This window comes from Ammospiza nelsoni, chromosome 4, assembly GCF_027579445.1.
Source record: "Ammospiza nelsoni isolate bAmmNel1 chromosome 4, bAmmNel1.pri, whole genome shotgun sequence".
NCBI classification, from domain to species: Eukaryota; Metazoa; Chordata; class Aves; order Passeriformes; family Passerellidae; genus Ammospiza; species Ammospiza nelsoni.
The window spans coordinates 66,023,262-66,040,189 of NC_080636.1; the positions used below are offsets into that span (position 1 = coordinate 66,023,262).

At 37.4% G+C, this 16,928-nt stretch overlaps 1 protein-coding gene across 2 annotated transcripts in view; it reads left to right on the forward strand.

The window, feature by feature from the left end:
• TBCK (TBC1 domain containing kinase) overlaps positions 1-16,928 on the forward strand; it is an 88,573-nt gene that overhangs the window by 50,736 nt on the left and 20,909 nt on the right. For both annotated transcript variants that reach the window (XM_059470272.1, XM_059470273.1), the window contains one exon: positions 9,888-10,066. In XM_059470272.1, coding sequence (XP_059326255.1) covers positions 9,888-10,066 — 179 coding nt within the window. The remainder of the gene's footprint in view (positions 1-9,887; positions 10,067-16,928) is intronic.

Here is a 16,928-nt window from a genome sequence, read left to right on the forward strand (position 1 = left end):
CCTTAGGAAGGTTTCTTTTTTGCTGACTCCAGGATAGTCAGTGCTTCAAAGGAAGAGCCTTGGTCTCAGATGAGAAGTTCATATAGACTGACTGTAGAAAAGCAATCCAGTGCAATGAGGAGCTACAGTGAAATGGTTGAAATGGAAAACTTTGTGAGACACGGGCGTGTAGCTTTAAGATGCAAGATCTGGCTGTCATCAAACCACAGGCACAAATGATTCTCCAGAGAACGGATTTTCTCTAATGTGGAAGAAATTATTATATCCTTTGCCATTCTAGTAATGTGCCAAAATGCTGAATCCCATAATGGTGGAAGCCATATGGATGCTTAGAAGGATTGCATCCAGCTTATAAATGGACTAAAAGTTTAAAAATAGTGGAAATTCTCTACAAAGATTGTATGGAGCAGTTTTGAATGATGCATTTCTGTTGACAGCAGCAAAATTAGACACATATCAGAAGGCTCTACTTTAGATATGTTTCTAACCCTAGGTAGCTACCATTTTACTTTCTGCTGTTTTCCTTTCTAAAAATCCTTTGTCTGCCCACATCTGTGATCCATATGCTTTTATTGTACTGGAATTTCTGGTGGTTCAGCATTTAGTTAATATAGATCTGATAAGAGCAAAAAAAGACAGTTGGCCACCAAGTCCACCCTGAGTTTGTGGGTGTTTAATGCCTGTTCCCATTTGTTTCACCACTCCTCCAAGGAAAATGTAACCTCAGAGATTAAAACACCACCTTTGAAGGGATTTACAGAGATACAGTGGTTTTTCATATTCCAGTGAGCAGTAGGAAAAAGAAAGATAATACGATGTTTTGATTATTGTTTGACTTTTTTCATGCACTTTTGAAAATATCTTATTGCTTAGATTAAGGCTCTGAGGAACAGAAGCAGTGACATCTCTTCTAAAAGGAAACTTTTTTAACTTCAGCTACAAAAGTTTGACATATTGCTCTGTTGTCATTCATGGAATATGGCTCTGTAAAGTATTTTGCTGCAGAGCTAGTGAAGCTGACTACTTTTTCAAGTTACAGTACAGCTGAAGAAAAACAGCACTTTGGTGTCTTTCACATGATACACATGATAATGGTGTTGTAACTGTGACAAAAATATTGATTGGAAATATCAAAAGACATCAGAATTTAAAAGGAAGTCACTTTTCCTAGTTTTATTTTCTTGAAATATGTAGGTCAGGCTCATATTTATGGAAGCATGTTTTTCTGAGCACGGTACTCATCTTTGCTATATTAGGTGACTTTTGGAGATGCAGGTGCATTTCATGTTGCAATTCCTCAAGATTATTGGCTTTGGAACAGAAGCAGAGAGATTTGTTAGGGCACACCTGCTCACCAAGGCTGTCTGGTAGTGTCAGACTGTAAGATTGATGTTGTTTTACCTGAAGCTGTGAATTCTTTAATTATTCACCTTTTCCACTCATTGTGACACAAAGAAAACAGATCTAAATTATAGATTCTACCCTCTTGGGACTGAAGAGGAATGGTGGAGGGGGCAACACACTAAGCAAAAAAATACTGAAATACTTTATTGTAGTCTGTAGTTGTCACTGGCAGAAGAAAATCAAATATATATCCCTTAGCAAAGGGCTGTGTGCCACAAGAGATGGTGCTTCATAAAAAGGGGGAAAACTGAGTTCCTCAGCAGAACTTTCCTAGTCCATGTCTTAAAAACAGTCTGACACACAGCTTATGCCCCCTCTTTTTTGAAAGAACCCTCATAGTACTCTCCATAGTGAAAAGACACTTCAGAAAATAATATAATCCAACTGTTAGCCATGTAGGATTTTGTACTCCTTTACACTGAAATAAAATGAAAGTACAAGAAGGTAGACTGTCAAACATACTATCTAGGATTTCTAGGCATGAACTGACAGAATTCCAGCTGCTCTTATCTGTTCTTATTTGTTGCTAGATGCGGTGATTTATTCTTTTTTTCTTCATTACAAAGGTAATGAAAATTTCCCAAAGGTCTTGGGAAAATATTTCCTTTTTTTCCCCATTGAAACTACAAGCATAGCAACTGATTCAGGATTAGTCTCATGCTTAGAAAGCAATACTGGGTACTAGACTTCTTTTCCTTTTACAATTGCAGGGAATGGTGCTGACAGAGCAAAGTGCCTCATAGGGTATCTCTTTATAATTTTGTTATGAATATATTTGTTTGCCTGTGCAGGTATAAATATTCTGCTCAATAATCTTTAGTTCTCTAACTGTTAATTGAGGAGAATTTCTAAATGGACTGCACAAACAATGGGGAGTGTATGTCTAGCATTGTACTGGAGATATACATTACAGATTGGAATGGCATTGTAGGCTGAGAGCTAGAAAAATCTTTCTGTCAAAATAAGGACTTAGAAATGAGATTAAGTGAAGTCTCAGTGCTCTTATACTTTGGAATAGCTGTCAATTCCCTTTGATTTACTTTCACATAATATTTCACCTAAACTTTTGCCTTTATAAGGCTGCATGAGGCATTTGAGTCTCTCTGTCAAAATTTCTTTGTTCCTAATGTCCTAAGAGTATCCTGGAGTTTAGTAGAGATCAACAGTAAGACCAAAACCAAACATGGAGAACTAGAGCAGAGTTTGTACCTAAAGGTGAGACTTTGTTAATTCTGCAACTTTGGAATAAATTTCAGAACTGCATTGTTAATATTGAAGGGCAAAACTTGTTTAGGAAGGGCAGGTATCCCAGCTGAGAAGAACTTACATTGTATGTGAGCAATGTTGCCTGCATTCTGAAAATGCTGATAGATGTCTGAGCAACCAGCAGGGGTGTGCCAGGTGGCACCTCTGTCACTTCAAAAATTTAAAAAGCCAAGCATCTGTAGGAGATAGTGGGGATAGGCTGGACACATTGCATTTGGCTTTAGAGCAAGGCAAGGAGCTGGACAGTCTCCTGCTAGTTCTTCACTCTCCATGCTAAAAAAAAGCATAGCACCATTCTAAGGAAACAAATCATGTAAGCAGTCATGTAAGCTGATAAACCACAAACTTGTCTGCTGGGAATGCAACCCTGAAATGACAAACTTTTATGTCTTGGATGTACTTTAATGCTTTCATGTGTAAATTCAAATGAGGATGTTAACTTAGCTCTTTCACAGAATAAAGGAATTTTTCCCCGTGGTTTATGAGTAGGTTAATTATGCTGCAAGCTTTAAATAACTCAGAAAATGTATGCTGACAAGGTTGGGCTGCTGTTACATGAAGCTATTAATTTTCCTATGTGAAGCACTAACAGACTTGACTAGTAGTAAACACTGGAAGCTTTGGATCTCAGTAAGTTATCTTCTGCAGTGCCAAACGGCTAGAGCATTTTTTTGGAAATGAAAGCAGTTTTAAGTATGGGTACATAAGCAAGATGGTTATCCTTCCTGTTTACAGTTGCTGTATTTGTGGGAAATAACATTTCAATCCTGTTTGCTCTAGCAGTTTGAGTGTTCCATGGTTCAGGATACTCATTAGGCAGATCTAAATACTCTATTTCTGTTTATCTTTACCCAGAGTTTTTCCATCATTGGTATGGGAATGAACAGGTCAAATTAGAGGCTTTCATCCTTTTCTCATGGCAACAGGTACTGCTTTTCAGGATTACCTGAATTTCCATCTTATTTTAAAAGCAGAAAATCTGAGTTACTTCATATTATTTCCTCATAAACATCCTGAAGGCTAACAGGAGAGCTAATGCAAAGGTCTTCTACTTATAGCTCTTGAGAGAATCATCAGCTTTATAAGCATTTGGCCTGGTCAGAGTTTCTGAATGTAGAGTTTTTACAGGTTTATACCTGTTACACCTGGGAAATAACTGAAGTAGCTAATAGTTACCACCCAGATGGAAACCTGTAACAGGATGTTCTCTATTTTTGCTTGCTGAGTTTCAGTATTTTGCATATTATTTCTGTGAAGCATAGACTTAGGATAAAAAAGGTGAGTTGCACTAGTATTTCAGCTTCTGAAACTGACTTAACAGATATTTAGCAACTATTATAACAAAAAGAACATAGAAAAGCTGAAAAAGAGTTACTCCTTCAAAAATTGACTGTTGCCAGATGTTGTGTTGTTGGCACCACAAGTTTCTCCTCTGAGCTGATCCCTGCAGTTTTATAAACCTGTCCTTTCATGCATCCTCTGGTTATTATCTACCTATGAATTAATGTTCATTTTTCTGATGAGCTGCTTTATTTCCCCCTGTGTAATTTCTCAAGTTTTGCATAGCAGTGTCCCTTTGATTCTTTCCATTATATATTGGGAATTCCTGTGCTTCTGTCATTGGCTAGTGTCCTACCCTGTGATAGCACTGCTCCAGATGTCTTTAACATTTTGTTAGTTTGCAGAAATAGCTGCTGTTCAACAGCACTGGCACACCTCATAACATAGTTTAAAAAGTGCTTTCTTGTCAGAGCTTAGCTCCAGTCTTTATGTAATCTGTTTCTGTCTTTCTCAATAAGGCATAGCACGTGGCATTTGGTGATTGGCTTACAGTAAAGCTTTACTCTTTGTACAGTCACTTGGCATTCTGTGTCTCCCCTGCTCATGTCAATCCTGCCACCATCACATTTCCATACTGGAACACATTCTTTAGCCAGCCTTTTCAGTGAACTGCTGAATCAGAGGAATTTTTACAATCACAAGTAAGAAAAGAATCCAAGTTTGCCCTTTTTTCACCCTCCTAATGTCTAGGGAATAATTCATAGTGTTTACTGCTGCTTCTCTCTACTGCTGTCCACAAAAAAAAAAAAATGAAGTCACGCAACTACCCTGCAATGTATGAAATAAATAATGTAAAATAATAGTTCTGCATTGACCTTTTCATTTATAATAACCTTCTTACAATAATAGATACAGAGATGTTAGATAGAAATGTCACTTCTCTTCCTAGATTTGTCCTTTTAAATATGCACACTCTTCTATATGTCATCAGGAAAAAAGAGTTTATGGCCTTTCACCTCTATTTCTTCTAAGAGCAGGAATCAGGAGGTTGAACTGACTGACCTATTCAGTACCAGAGCATTCATAGCACAGAGATTTTCTGGCCTATATATGTGGCTGTGTGCTGAAAGCTAATGTTGCCTGGCAGGGTAGTAATAAAGTATTTGTGATGGAGATGTCAAACCACACTCATAATTCTGGTCTATTCCCAAAATGCAGAAGCAGTTTATTTTGGCTGAGTTTCTTAACTGGTATCCTGTTACCCAAGGAAAAGGCTCTGGAATTGATTAACTGCACACAAAGACTTGGTCTGTGTAGATTTTCATTAGAAAAGAACCATTCATCTTATGCTTTTCTCCATTACTTGCCTTCACTTGCTGTGAACAACATATGTACACCCAGCTTTACTGTAAGAATAAAACATTGTATGTGCTTTTGTCACAGGTGTATTGCATTTAAACTGATACTTTTTTCAACATCTGTTTCAAGTGCAATCTACTTCTCTCCTGTATCTATAATAATAAACTTACATAGTTTAAAAAGCAGCTGTGTCAGGCTGAGCCCTCCTTTTCAGTTGAGGCTGTGCATAGAGGCAGGCAGCAGCTTGGTAAGAAGTTACAGTTTAGCATGAAAAAAGTAAAATTAAAAACATCTTAGGAAAAACAGTAAGTTTAGTTCAGAAAAGGAGCAAAACATTTCATAGGCTTAATGTTAGGATGAAGCCATGGCAAAACCAAGATGCTGCTGTTGGATCACTTTTCTTTCCCTTCTCAACTCCTGCCTTTATCTATTGCTGTATTATTTGCATATTTAGAAATGACAGAGACAGCCTTTTGATGCTGAGCAATTAGCTGCTGCCATAGAATTGTTTCCTGTAAGGCTTGACTGCTGCTTGACTGTGAAATACTTAGCTTATTTGAGCCAGAACTCCTAAATATAGTGTTTGAAAATTAAATTATGACTTCGGGCCTAAGATACTTCAGTTCCAGCTTTGACTTTTTGAAATACAGGTGCTCTGCATTTTTTCAAAATTAATTTGAAGATGTACTAAGTTTTGAAATTATAACATATTTTATAGTATTTTTATGGTGTTTTAAGTCAGGCTTAAATTTTTTCCACACTTCATATTTAATGACACCATGTTATTCAGCAAGTTTTCATTACAGATTTTCCAATGAAATAATTTGTCTTCATAAAACCAGAAGGCACATCATTTTTAAACTACAAAATACCCTAGTGCTGGGACCTCGGAGAGCACTGAGATATTACATATGCATCTCCATGAGTGAGCATGCCCTCTTCATCCTTTCTAAATGTTACTTTCATTTGTTGCTCACACTTGGAGATTTATGCAGACCCTGCTCTCAGAAGAGTGTTCTTCTGAGTTGTTTGCAAGTGTCAATTGCTCTGGCATTCTGCTGAGGTAGTCTCTGTTCATTTGTTCATAGTCGTGTTCAAGAATCTAGGCTCTGACTTGATATACTTATGCTTCTGACATACCAATGGTATGTTTGTAAAAATGTGGAAGCTCAAATGTTTTCTGGCTTGTAATGCAGTGACTTGGGTGCAGGAAGAGTACAGGCAGGATTAATTCTGTGTGAATGCAAAGTCTTGGGGAGATAACAAAAAAATGGACATTTCACCAGAGACTGACTCATTTGTCATATATTTGAAAGGGCATGGGAAGAAACTGGGATTGAAGTAGCTCAGCAGACCCTTACTTATTAGCCAAAAAGAGGAGAAAAGATCTTATCCAGCAAGGGTGCACCAGATTGAATTGCATTTTAGTTACTGACGGGAAGTGATTTCTCTTAAACTGAAATTGCAAACAAATGATGAAGAAGGGCTTGAAGGTTGCTCAAGTGTGAAGCCTGTTCATGCAATGTGACTAATAAATATTCTGTAAATATTTATACCAGTTTCATGTAGTCTTAATCTCCAATATGCTGAAAGTAATTGTTTTTTTCAAAAGAATGTGAGTAAATTCTTTGAGTGAATTCTTTCACCACCCATAGTCTTGCCTCCCTTATGCTGGATGTGCTAGATGTTGACTGTTCCCAAGCATGTACCTATGATTTGCACATTGTTGGGGGGCGTTTTTATTGTGGCTGTGGGGCTTTCTTATTGTTAGTTGTGGAAACCAGAATTGCCTTGTTGTAGTTTTTATTTTGCATTACTGAGAAGCAGATGAATTAATTGACAGCCTGTGAATTTATTTTAGGCTTTTAACTGATAGCCTGTGAATTTGTTTTAGGCTTTAGATGGCTTCCCCCACAAACCATTGAAAATTCTCTCTTGTTCCGTGGAGTTTCATTTTCTGCCATGCCCACTGTCCTCCTGAAATGCTGCTTAGAAGAAATAAAAAACCAAGCATGCCAAAATCCCAGAACAACAGTCTCCTACATTTTTTACTTACACTCTGATGTGTGGGAACTGGTTATGTTTTTTACAAACACGCACACAGTTGGAAGGGATCACAAGGATCATTGAGTCCATCTCCTGGCCCTGCACAGGATACCCCAAAAGTCACACCATGTGCCTGAGAGCGTTGTCCAAATGCTTCTTGAACTCTGTCAACTTCGGTGCTATGACCACTCCCCTGGGAAGCCTGTTCCAGTGGCCAAGCCTTTTTACCAGTTCTCTGAAATGGATTTCTTTTGAAATTACAGAGCTTGTTTCTAGGAAAAATATATTGACCTGTTTCAGTGTTTAACACTGTCAGTCTCAATTTCTCCTTTGAGCTTTTTTATAGCTTTACTGCAAACAGTGTTCCTATTCCACCCCCCAGTTCTGTTTTCAATTTCAGATATGTGTTGGCTATTATACCCTCTCACTGCCAAATGCTTCTCATGCTATTAATTATTGTTGTTCCATTTTTTTTTTACTAGCTAAATTCTGCATTCATATCATTTATTATAGAAGTACTACTAATGTTTCCTTAGCTAAGAATCTCAGGAAATGGGTCTTATAACTCAATTCCAGCAGTCTCTTTAAAAAACAAAAAAAACCAAACCAAAACAAAAAACGAAACCATGGCCCCACTATAAATGTACTACAGTCTTGAACTGAAATTCTCAACTTTTTATAATGAAATGAGTTTTCAGAAATGTGGAAAAAAGTGCAACTGTAATGATGGTGCTTTGGGGTGTTTTCTGAGCTTGAGGAAGATAGCCAGTGGAAGGCATCTCCTCTCTTTACCTGAATTAAGAGATTGTGTGAAATTCTCCAGTTGTGTGTATTTTCCTTGGGAATGATGCTGAATAACAGCCTTCTATTATAGTATAATTGAAATGGGAAATTGTTAGCTACTGTTGAGACATCATGTAGTCCATTTATCTGTGACACATGTTATCCCAAGCAGCTAGGGAACCTGATATTGTCAAGAAAAATTGTGATTTACTTTCAGACATCCACAAAGAGGTTTTTAGAGCTAGAATTAAAATTGGGTAAGACACAGCTCTACTGTCAGACTTTTCAGAATTTTAGAAGCAAACTAGCACATAAGCATCCTGTCATCAATGGAATTAAAGCATCTGCTGCAGATTGTATCCTACCTGAACACGGAAAGCTTTTTGAATGGGAGAGTAATAGATCGCATCTTCCAGATTTTAAACAGCCAATAATCTCATCCAACTAGACTATTCTGCCCCAGGCTTCAAGTTCAGCTTCTTCTGCTCACCACCCTGCTAATGACTGAGATTTCTGGAGTAGCTCCCAGATTGATGGCAAGGCATCAAATCCGCTGATGGCAATGAGTGATTGATGGCAGTGCATCAAATCTGTTTGAGATCTACAGATAAAGCCTGGCTACAATGCCTCTGTTTTCTTCATAGAAGCTGATGCTTTAATCTAAATTTTGACTGTTGTAATGAATCATACAAGATCTTGGTACAGACACAAAAAGTGCTGATATCCCTGCTCTTTGTCTGTCACACTAGACCAGTTTTGTCATGAAATGCAAGCTAGGATCATTTTTGCTCTTCATGAGACCATATACAGGAGGTGCAAAACTAGTTCGTTTATAGTGGTAAAGGAGTAAATGGCTTTTATGTTGCATCTTGTTAGAAGATATATACAAGCAGGATGCTTAATGTTGCAAAAAATGTATTTCCAACAGGTTTGCTTTTTTTCCTTTTGCATACCTGTTTCAGTGTAGCTTCCTGCTTTTTAATTGACCACATCTTATTTTAGGATGCTTCTCATTTGACAGGTGTCTGCTTACCTTTCAAGTTGTGTAATATATTGTCACAATGGCACTTCACACTTTCAGCTAAGATTTTTCACTCCCATGTCTGGTTGGATTTGGGACTGTATTGTTAGTTTGTTTGTTTAAAAAAAATTCTCTAAAATCTCTAAAACAATCCATTATGTTTTCAATCAAGCTCAATTTAATGTTGAAAACCCTTGTTTCCCAGCAAATAGATAACATTGCTGTTAGCTTTGTCAAAATGTCAGGCCATGCAAAATTCAGTAGATGAAAGCTTTCAATCTGGGTGTTAGTAGGATTTAACTGACAAATAAGACACTTAGTTGATCCAGAAATTCTGATGTCTGTATGAAGTCTACTTTTGATGAATGGCACAAATTTGCATTGAATAGTCAATAGTTTGACTTGTAAAGACTTTACAATGCCTTACAACGACTAGGTTTCAATTATTGTCCTGACTTTGCATTGGTTAAGTTCTGATACACTTCCCTTAAACAGTTCATATTCATTCTTAAAATGTCTTTACTAGTTTTTAATAAAAAAAATTGGAGTGTTTTCTTTTTGAGCAGGAAAATGCTTTTGAAATCTGCATTTGCTTTGAGCAAGGGAAAGAGAGAGAGACAAAGGTATAGATGGGTGTACATGTACTTAGCAATGTCACAGCTGGGTTACTTGGCTTTACTGATGTTTTGCTCTTGAATTTCTTGCTTTTCCTTGCAATCCCTTGCAGAGATTGACATTGAGCGTTGCGTTCGCGAGTCGATCAACCTGTTCCGCTGGACTCCCAAGAGCGCCACGTTCCGTCAGTTCGCGCAGCCCGCGCGCCCGCCCGCCGACAGCAGCGGCACCAGGAGCTCTGCCCTGGCCTGCCTCTCTGCAGACTACCAGGAGGCTCCTCGCACTGACCTCGTAAGCAGCCTGGCAGCGGGAGCGGGGAGCATTGTTCACGTTATTGAGATCGCCTGTTTCTCCTGCCTAACCAACTCCTGCTCCTTCAGTTCTCTTACAGCAGCCCGCTGATGTCCCCAGCTCACCTGCAGAGCTACCAGCAGGCTTTATCATAGGAGAAAAGCAGTAAAAAGAGCACTGTGCCGGTGAGATTAGATAGCTGGAAAGTGATGCAGGCAGCTCTATCTGCTTTTTCCATCTTGGCATGTTAGGTAAAGGATATGCCGCAAGTTACTCTGAGAATTTAGTTGGTGAGTTATGCCTGGTTTTATCTTGGCAAAGAGTAACTAGTAGCTAAGAGACTATCTGCATTAAATAGATGCCCAGTTTAGCAAAATTATTTTTCTCCTCTCTCTCTAGTAGAATCTAATGGCTGTTTGTCTGGACAGTTGCATTATCTGAATACTGGTGATTTGAAATTATTCCTTTCCTTCCTCTTAACAGTATAAATCTCTAGCTAGCCTCTTAAAAATTAGATTTTATTTTGCTGGGGTTTTTCTCCTTCCACATTCTCCAACAATCCTTTCATTAATAATCTAGGAAGTATATATAGACCTGGTATGTCTATTTGGTGAATTGCATCAGGTTTTAGTCTTTCCATTTGTTTTTCCTAACTATTAGGAAGCTAAAAAGTGTTGTTGTTGTTCACGTGAATCTTTACTTTTTAGTCCTTTAACTGAAGCTTGATAATCAGTAACTTTCTTAGTTTTCACGTCAGTTTTTATTTGATTTCTGTTGTAATTTCTGGAAGCCTTAGCTAAAAGTCCAGGACTGCAAGTGCAGACATGCAAATGAAGAACAAAAGGAAACTTGAAAGATCGTATAGGATTTAAGAAACAATAGGTGGATCTAGAAAGGCAATGGGAAATAAAAATGAAATTCCAGGGGAATTCTCATGTTGTCATCCAGGAATTGTAGCCAGCACAACTGCTGCTGTGCTGCTCTGGAGATTGTAGAGAGGCTTTCTGAAGGAGCCAAGGGCTGCACTTTCAGAGAGTAATTCGCATAGAACTTCCTAAGGTCATCTGGTACAAATTGCTGCAGAAAATGTGTCCAACTCTGAATTCAGGTGGGGTTGCCCAGGGCTTTGATCTCTCAAGTCAAAGGAACTTCCAAGGAAAGTATTCAGTCTCTCTTGGCAGAGATCTGATCAGATGTCTGACAGTGCTACCAGTGAAAATGACTTTGTGTATGTGCTAGTTTTTCTGAATGTTATGGCAAAAGAGTGAAAAAACAAGTCTTCTGATTTCTAAGTTTTTTCTTGTGCCTTTATGTGTAAAAGCAAGAGTCAAAGCATTTGGATATAGCAAAGAGGGAGAAGGGAGAAAGCAGCCCTGGTCTACTGAAATGAGTAGTAAAAAAATTTGTATTTGTAACAGAGAGAAAAATCCTTATTTCAAATTAAGCAAGTTTCTTTCAGTATTCTCCCATTTTCTGAGAAATGTTTTGGGTGGTTTTTCCTGATAGTTTTTGTTTTCATACCAGAATTTGTATTTGTTTATAAAGCCAGTAATTAGGATCATCCATCCCACAAGTTCCAAGAAATTAAGCAAATGTTTTTGGTATGTTAAAGAGTAGATAAATAAATACTAGAACTTCTATTGAGTTCTCTTTAATTTCTAGTTCTGTCTGTCTAACAGGACAGACCTCTTCATTTACTGCAGTGCAGCTGAGTACATTGGATCTTTTGGTTACTACTGTATTTTGGTTTTTTAGCTCATCATATGAAAGAGAGCTGTACAGATTCAGAGATCTATACAGAAATATGCAAGCAAAGAGGAAAGTAATCTCTTGGACACAAGAAGATATTCGTATCTTAAATTATAGTCTTAAATTTATTGTTTGCTCTCAAGTGCTGTATTTTTGTGTGTCAGATTTTGAGACAGATAGATGCAAGTCAAGTATGTTATGATTCAGTCAGGAGCCATAGATCAGACTTGGAAAGTCCTGTGTAACATGAGTCCATAATGAGCTACCTCTCACTTGTGACTGTACTTTTGGATGTCTTCATAAAATAACTCTTCTCAGGGATTAGAGCAATATTGATAAAAACTAAATTGAAATTATTGGTGAAATACACTATTTACACACAAAGGTGGTATGGTTTGTTTTTGTTAGGGTTTTTTTTCAACCTTAATCCTGGAATTATCTTGTTCTTCAAACATGTCCTCTACTGGTGTTTGCTGCCATGGGGAAACTTTTTATCTACTTGAAAAGGGTGAGATCTGAGTTCAGTCTTTAGTACACACAGTATGCTTTAATGGATTTTCTGAAACAGCATCCTGTCCTTGCTCTGCAGTTTAGCTCTTAAAAAAATAACTTTTCTGTTTGCTTACCTATTTAGTTGGTGATTCTTTGGACAAGGACTTTACACTACATTTCTATCTCCAGTTTTATATTTATGGGTCACCTCTGTATTTGAAAGTGTGTAGGGTACAAAACAGTTCTTTGTGAAGAAAGTTGTGGGTTTGCTTCTGAAGGTAATTTATGACTCCTTGAAACATTAAATGTTTAGTGTGTTTAATTGTAAACACCAGCTGTCTCTTACCTCTCTATTTGTATTTTATTTCTATGCTGCTTCAGTTTGTTTCTTAAGTGCTTTTTATTGGCAACTCAAATATTTGTGTGTATCTGTATGTTACTGTGCTTTTGTTAATAATAACAGGAGAAGTATTTCGCCTCTGGGTGTGCATTTTTCTCCCTAAATCAGCAGTCAGTAAAAAAAACCTGCTTTTTATCACTAGCATTGCTTAGTTCTTATTTTAGTGACATCTATTTGCAAGTTTGTAAATAGGCTTGGGTGCTCTCTTTTTTCCTCCTGGACTTGTGTGTTGCTTAATCTTTTACTCTTTCAGCCAGTAAGCATATTTCTACTGAGATAAAATCTCAAGGAGGAAATAGTTTCAGAGAGAATGAATGTGCATCTTAAGTGGGGTTGCATTGTTTATTTTGAGAAAGATAAAACGTCAAAAATAACAACAGAAAAAACCCTTTAAATTCTGAATTTATATTAAATACTGAATTTACATTACAATCTACTCAATTTTGTGTCTGTAACTTTTCTTTACCAGGACATGGTTGACGTTTTTTTCTTCTTACTCTTCCTGAAACTTACTTTCATACCCTGGAAATTCCTGAAGTATTTTTCCTGAATGTGCAGGGGTCACAGAGACAAATAACACTGTAATATAAAAATTTTCTGCTGTATCTGTGTCTCCATTATTATAGATATGGTAGACATACACTCTCTCTAACTACTTCCATAATTCTAAATAAAAAGGAGAAGAAAGGAGAAAATGTTGCAGCTTCTCTATCAGTATCTGCTCATCTGTGTCAGGTGAACTCACAGAAATCCAGAATCTAATACAATTCCAGCTTTGCCTTCTTCTTCTACTCCTGATTCTCTTTGCAAGGGTGGGAGTTCCTCAGAGATGTTGAGGAATGAAAGCATTGAAGTGGAGAAATGATGATGATTATTGATCTTTGCAGTGATTTAAATGCCAGCAGTTTGTTTTTTGTTTTTGTTGTAGTAGAAATACCTAAGCAGCAACATGACTTAATGGCTTGATCAAACAACACAAATATGAAAAACATGTTTTTATCATAAAGACTATGAGCATATTTTCATGAGGATAACCTTTCTTTGCCAATAATGAAGGATAGCTTGTGTGACAGACTTCCAACAGATGGAAACTCAGGCCCATGTGTCATACAACAGCACTCAATTGCTTCTGAGTTCCTGTCTGCACCTAGGAAGTATTTGTCCATAAAAAATATATTGGCTAGGTTTATATTAAGTCATTAAATAACTGGTGTGTAAATCCATTTACTCTTCAGAAAGAAGCATGGTCAGTAGTGGATAGCAACACTTCTGCTTCAGTGTACAAGCTAAGAAATGTGTGATGCTCATGCTGTTCATAATGGCTGTTACTTATATTCTGCCTAAAGGGTCTTCTGATTGCCTTGACCCATTTCAGGTTCCTTTTGTCTTCTGTTTTTGTGTGGATCTTGGTTTTGTTTTCCTCTTCCATTGTTCTTAGACTAAATGGAAAGCTCTTACTCAAATTTGTCTTTAGTTCAAATTGTGTGAAGCATTACCTGATCAGGATCTCAGTTAATGCTTCTAATTTATTTCACATTTGCCTTTGATGCTTCTGCTCTTCTGGTTGTTGCTGCCAGCAGCTTGAGTGAGAAGCTGGGGTTATTTGTCATTTTTTAGAAGAGTTGGTTAAAATGCACTTTAATGTCACTCTCCTTTGAGTGAATAAACAAATCACTGTTTAATTAGGCATAAACCCATCACATTCTAGCAAATACTTTAGCAATTGTTGCAAACTTCAAAATGTTCTCTGTTTATTGGTTAGCTTTTCAAGGTTTTTTTGATACTCATAGGCCAGGCAGGCAGCTACCAGGAAGTGGGGAGTGTGGGGAAACCTCTGCTTCCAGAACTTTGGTTCTGCAAATTAAATTATTTAAAGGAAGCCTTATTTAGCACCTTGTCTAATCTGACTCTTTTTGAAAATCTGTATTTATTTTCTATAGTTTTAAGGCTTTTTCTCATAGAAAATGAGGCATTAAATTACCAGAGTGAATAAAATACAAAATATAAGGCTCAGGAAACAATCTATGTTAAATGTTAATTCAGACATTTCTAATGAATGTTGTGGGTGTTTATTTTAAGTTGTAATACAAATTTCAATTATTTAAGATGAATGTAAACTCATTGAAACAAATTTACTGCTTAGTTGAGGCAGAATTAAAGGAATATGTTTGTAATGATCTAGATAGTATTTATATGAGACTGTAATAGTTTGTGAGATACTCACTCCAGATCATGCTAAAGGATTCTAAGTTTGTTTTGCACAGACTTGGTTTTAGGGTCTCCCTGGGATGTGTTCATCTGCTTTGAATGTAAATGGGGCAGTTGGAGCAGCCAGAGCACTCTCTGCTGCAGCCTCAGGCTCAGGTTCTGGGACCACTGATTGTCCACTAGTCCTTCCTCATAAGCTTTTGTGATTATACCCACTTTGAAGTTGAAAGCTGGGCGCATTTGACCTTTTAGACCTCCCACAATTGGGATTCCATGACTGATTAACAAATGTGCAGAGGGGGAAAGGCTAATTTCACCAGTAAAATTAATTTTTTTTTTTTTTAATCTAGCTGGTTCTTTCTCTCTGCATCTTTTAGGAATGTTCTTTTCAATTTTTTTCTCAATTTGAGAATTGTTTTAAAATCAGATTCTAGGAGAATATTAGGAAATAATTACACATCTCCGTGGTTTAGTAAATTTTCAGGATCTGGTGGTCCTGATTTGAAATCTGGCTTGCTGACTGAAGACACAGTTGTTATTTTGTTTGTTTTCATGTATTTTACAACTAACTGTTTATTTTTGAGAGAGAGTGCTATAGTGGAAATAAGTTATTTTGGCAACCAAAGCCAAACTCAAGTTTCCTGAGTGACAGTTTTATTTCATACCTTGTTAAACAACCCATATTTTATTTTTAAAAAGTAGTGACCTGCATCTAAAAAAGGGAAAATGAAAGAGCAGTGCAGTGTTTATGTAAATTTACTTTAGGAGAGAAGTAACAGTCAGAATAACCCACCGAGTGTGTTAAAATATGCTTTAGGACCAGCACAGATCTAAATGGCTTAATGCTTCATTCAGCTTCTGAAAAGCACAATTAGATACTGCAGTGAGGAATTATCCTCTTGGTGTTACATTTTTTATTTGTGTGCTTGTAGCACTAGAAGCAATGGAGTTTGGGAGAAACCTTTGAAGTCAAGTTTTGGAGGAGAAGTAGACTGAAGGATCTTAATGGTTTGTCTCCCACACAGACATGCCCAGGTACACAGCTATAGCTCCCTCCTGCCACTCACAGCAACTCTAATTCCAGCCTGCAGCAACTCCTGTGTGTGCCATACACTGCTGCTGTGAAAGTTAGGTCTTAGATGTGTAACTGTGCTATTAACACAAATTTCATGATGTGGGGAAGAGATGTATTATGTCAGCCTAAAGTGCCTTTCCCCTCTACTCCTCAGTCTTCTGTCCTACCCTATTTGCTTTCTCAACACACGCCTCTATAGCAGCCTGCCTTAAGCTAGTCTTGAATTTAGGATTCCTCACATTCCTTCCTTAGGGCACCTCAGGCCAGGCTAGGTGCTGTATGTTTTCTCAGTTGAGTCAGGATGCAGTGGCATCATGATCTAACTTTATTAGGAAGTGCAGTTGGGGGATAGAAAAGACTTTCTAGATGCAGCTCTCTTGCCTGTGGGATGGTGTCAACATCTTAATCTACTAGTAAAAGTGTTACAGCTCTGTATATATATTTACTCTTCTGACATTATTGGGAGTGGAAAATCTGATTACCAAATCAGATTTGATTTGATAGCATAACTAGTGTGACAGCATAACTAGAAGAAGGAATCCATGCTGCTTGTGAAGTTGAGCCTAAAACCAAAGTTTAGTCATAGAACCCATCCTGCAAATGTGAATGAATACATTTTAGGCTTATGGAAACAAATGTTTCTGTTGATGACGATTTTTAATATAGCTCAAAGAAGTTTGGGCCCAGGTCTCTAAAATGGATGGAATGGTGCAGAAATCAAAGATTTATGTGAAAAGCACATACAGCTTACAAGGTAACTGTCTGGCTGATCACACTGTCAAATTTTTTGTCAATTATTCAAATTCAGTACTCTTCTTAATAGTCACCGGTTAAAGGACAGCCTGAACAGCATGTTTTGACAGGCTTCACCGTGGTAAATGACTGAAAATGTCCCAGAGCTGCTTTTGGTAATGCCAGTTCAGAAAATAGGAATGTGA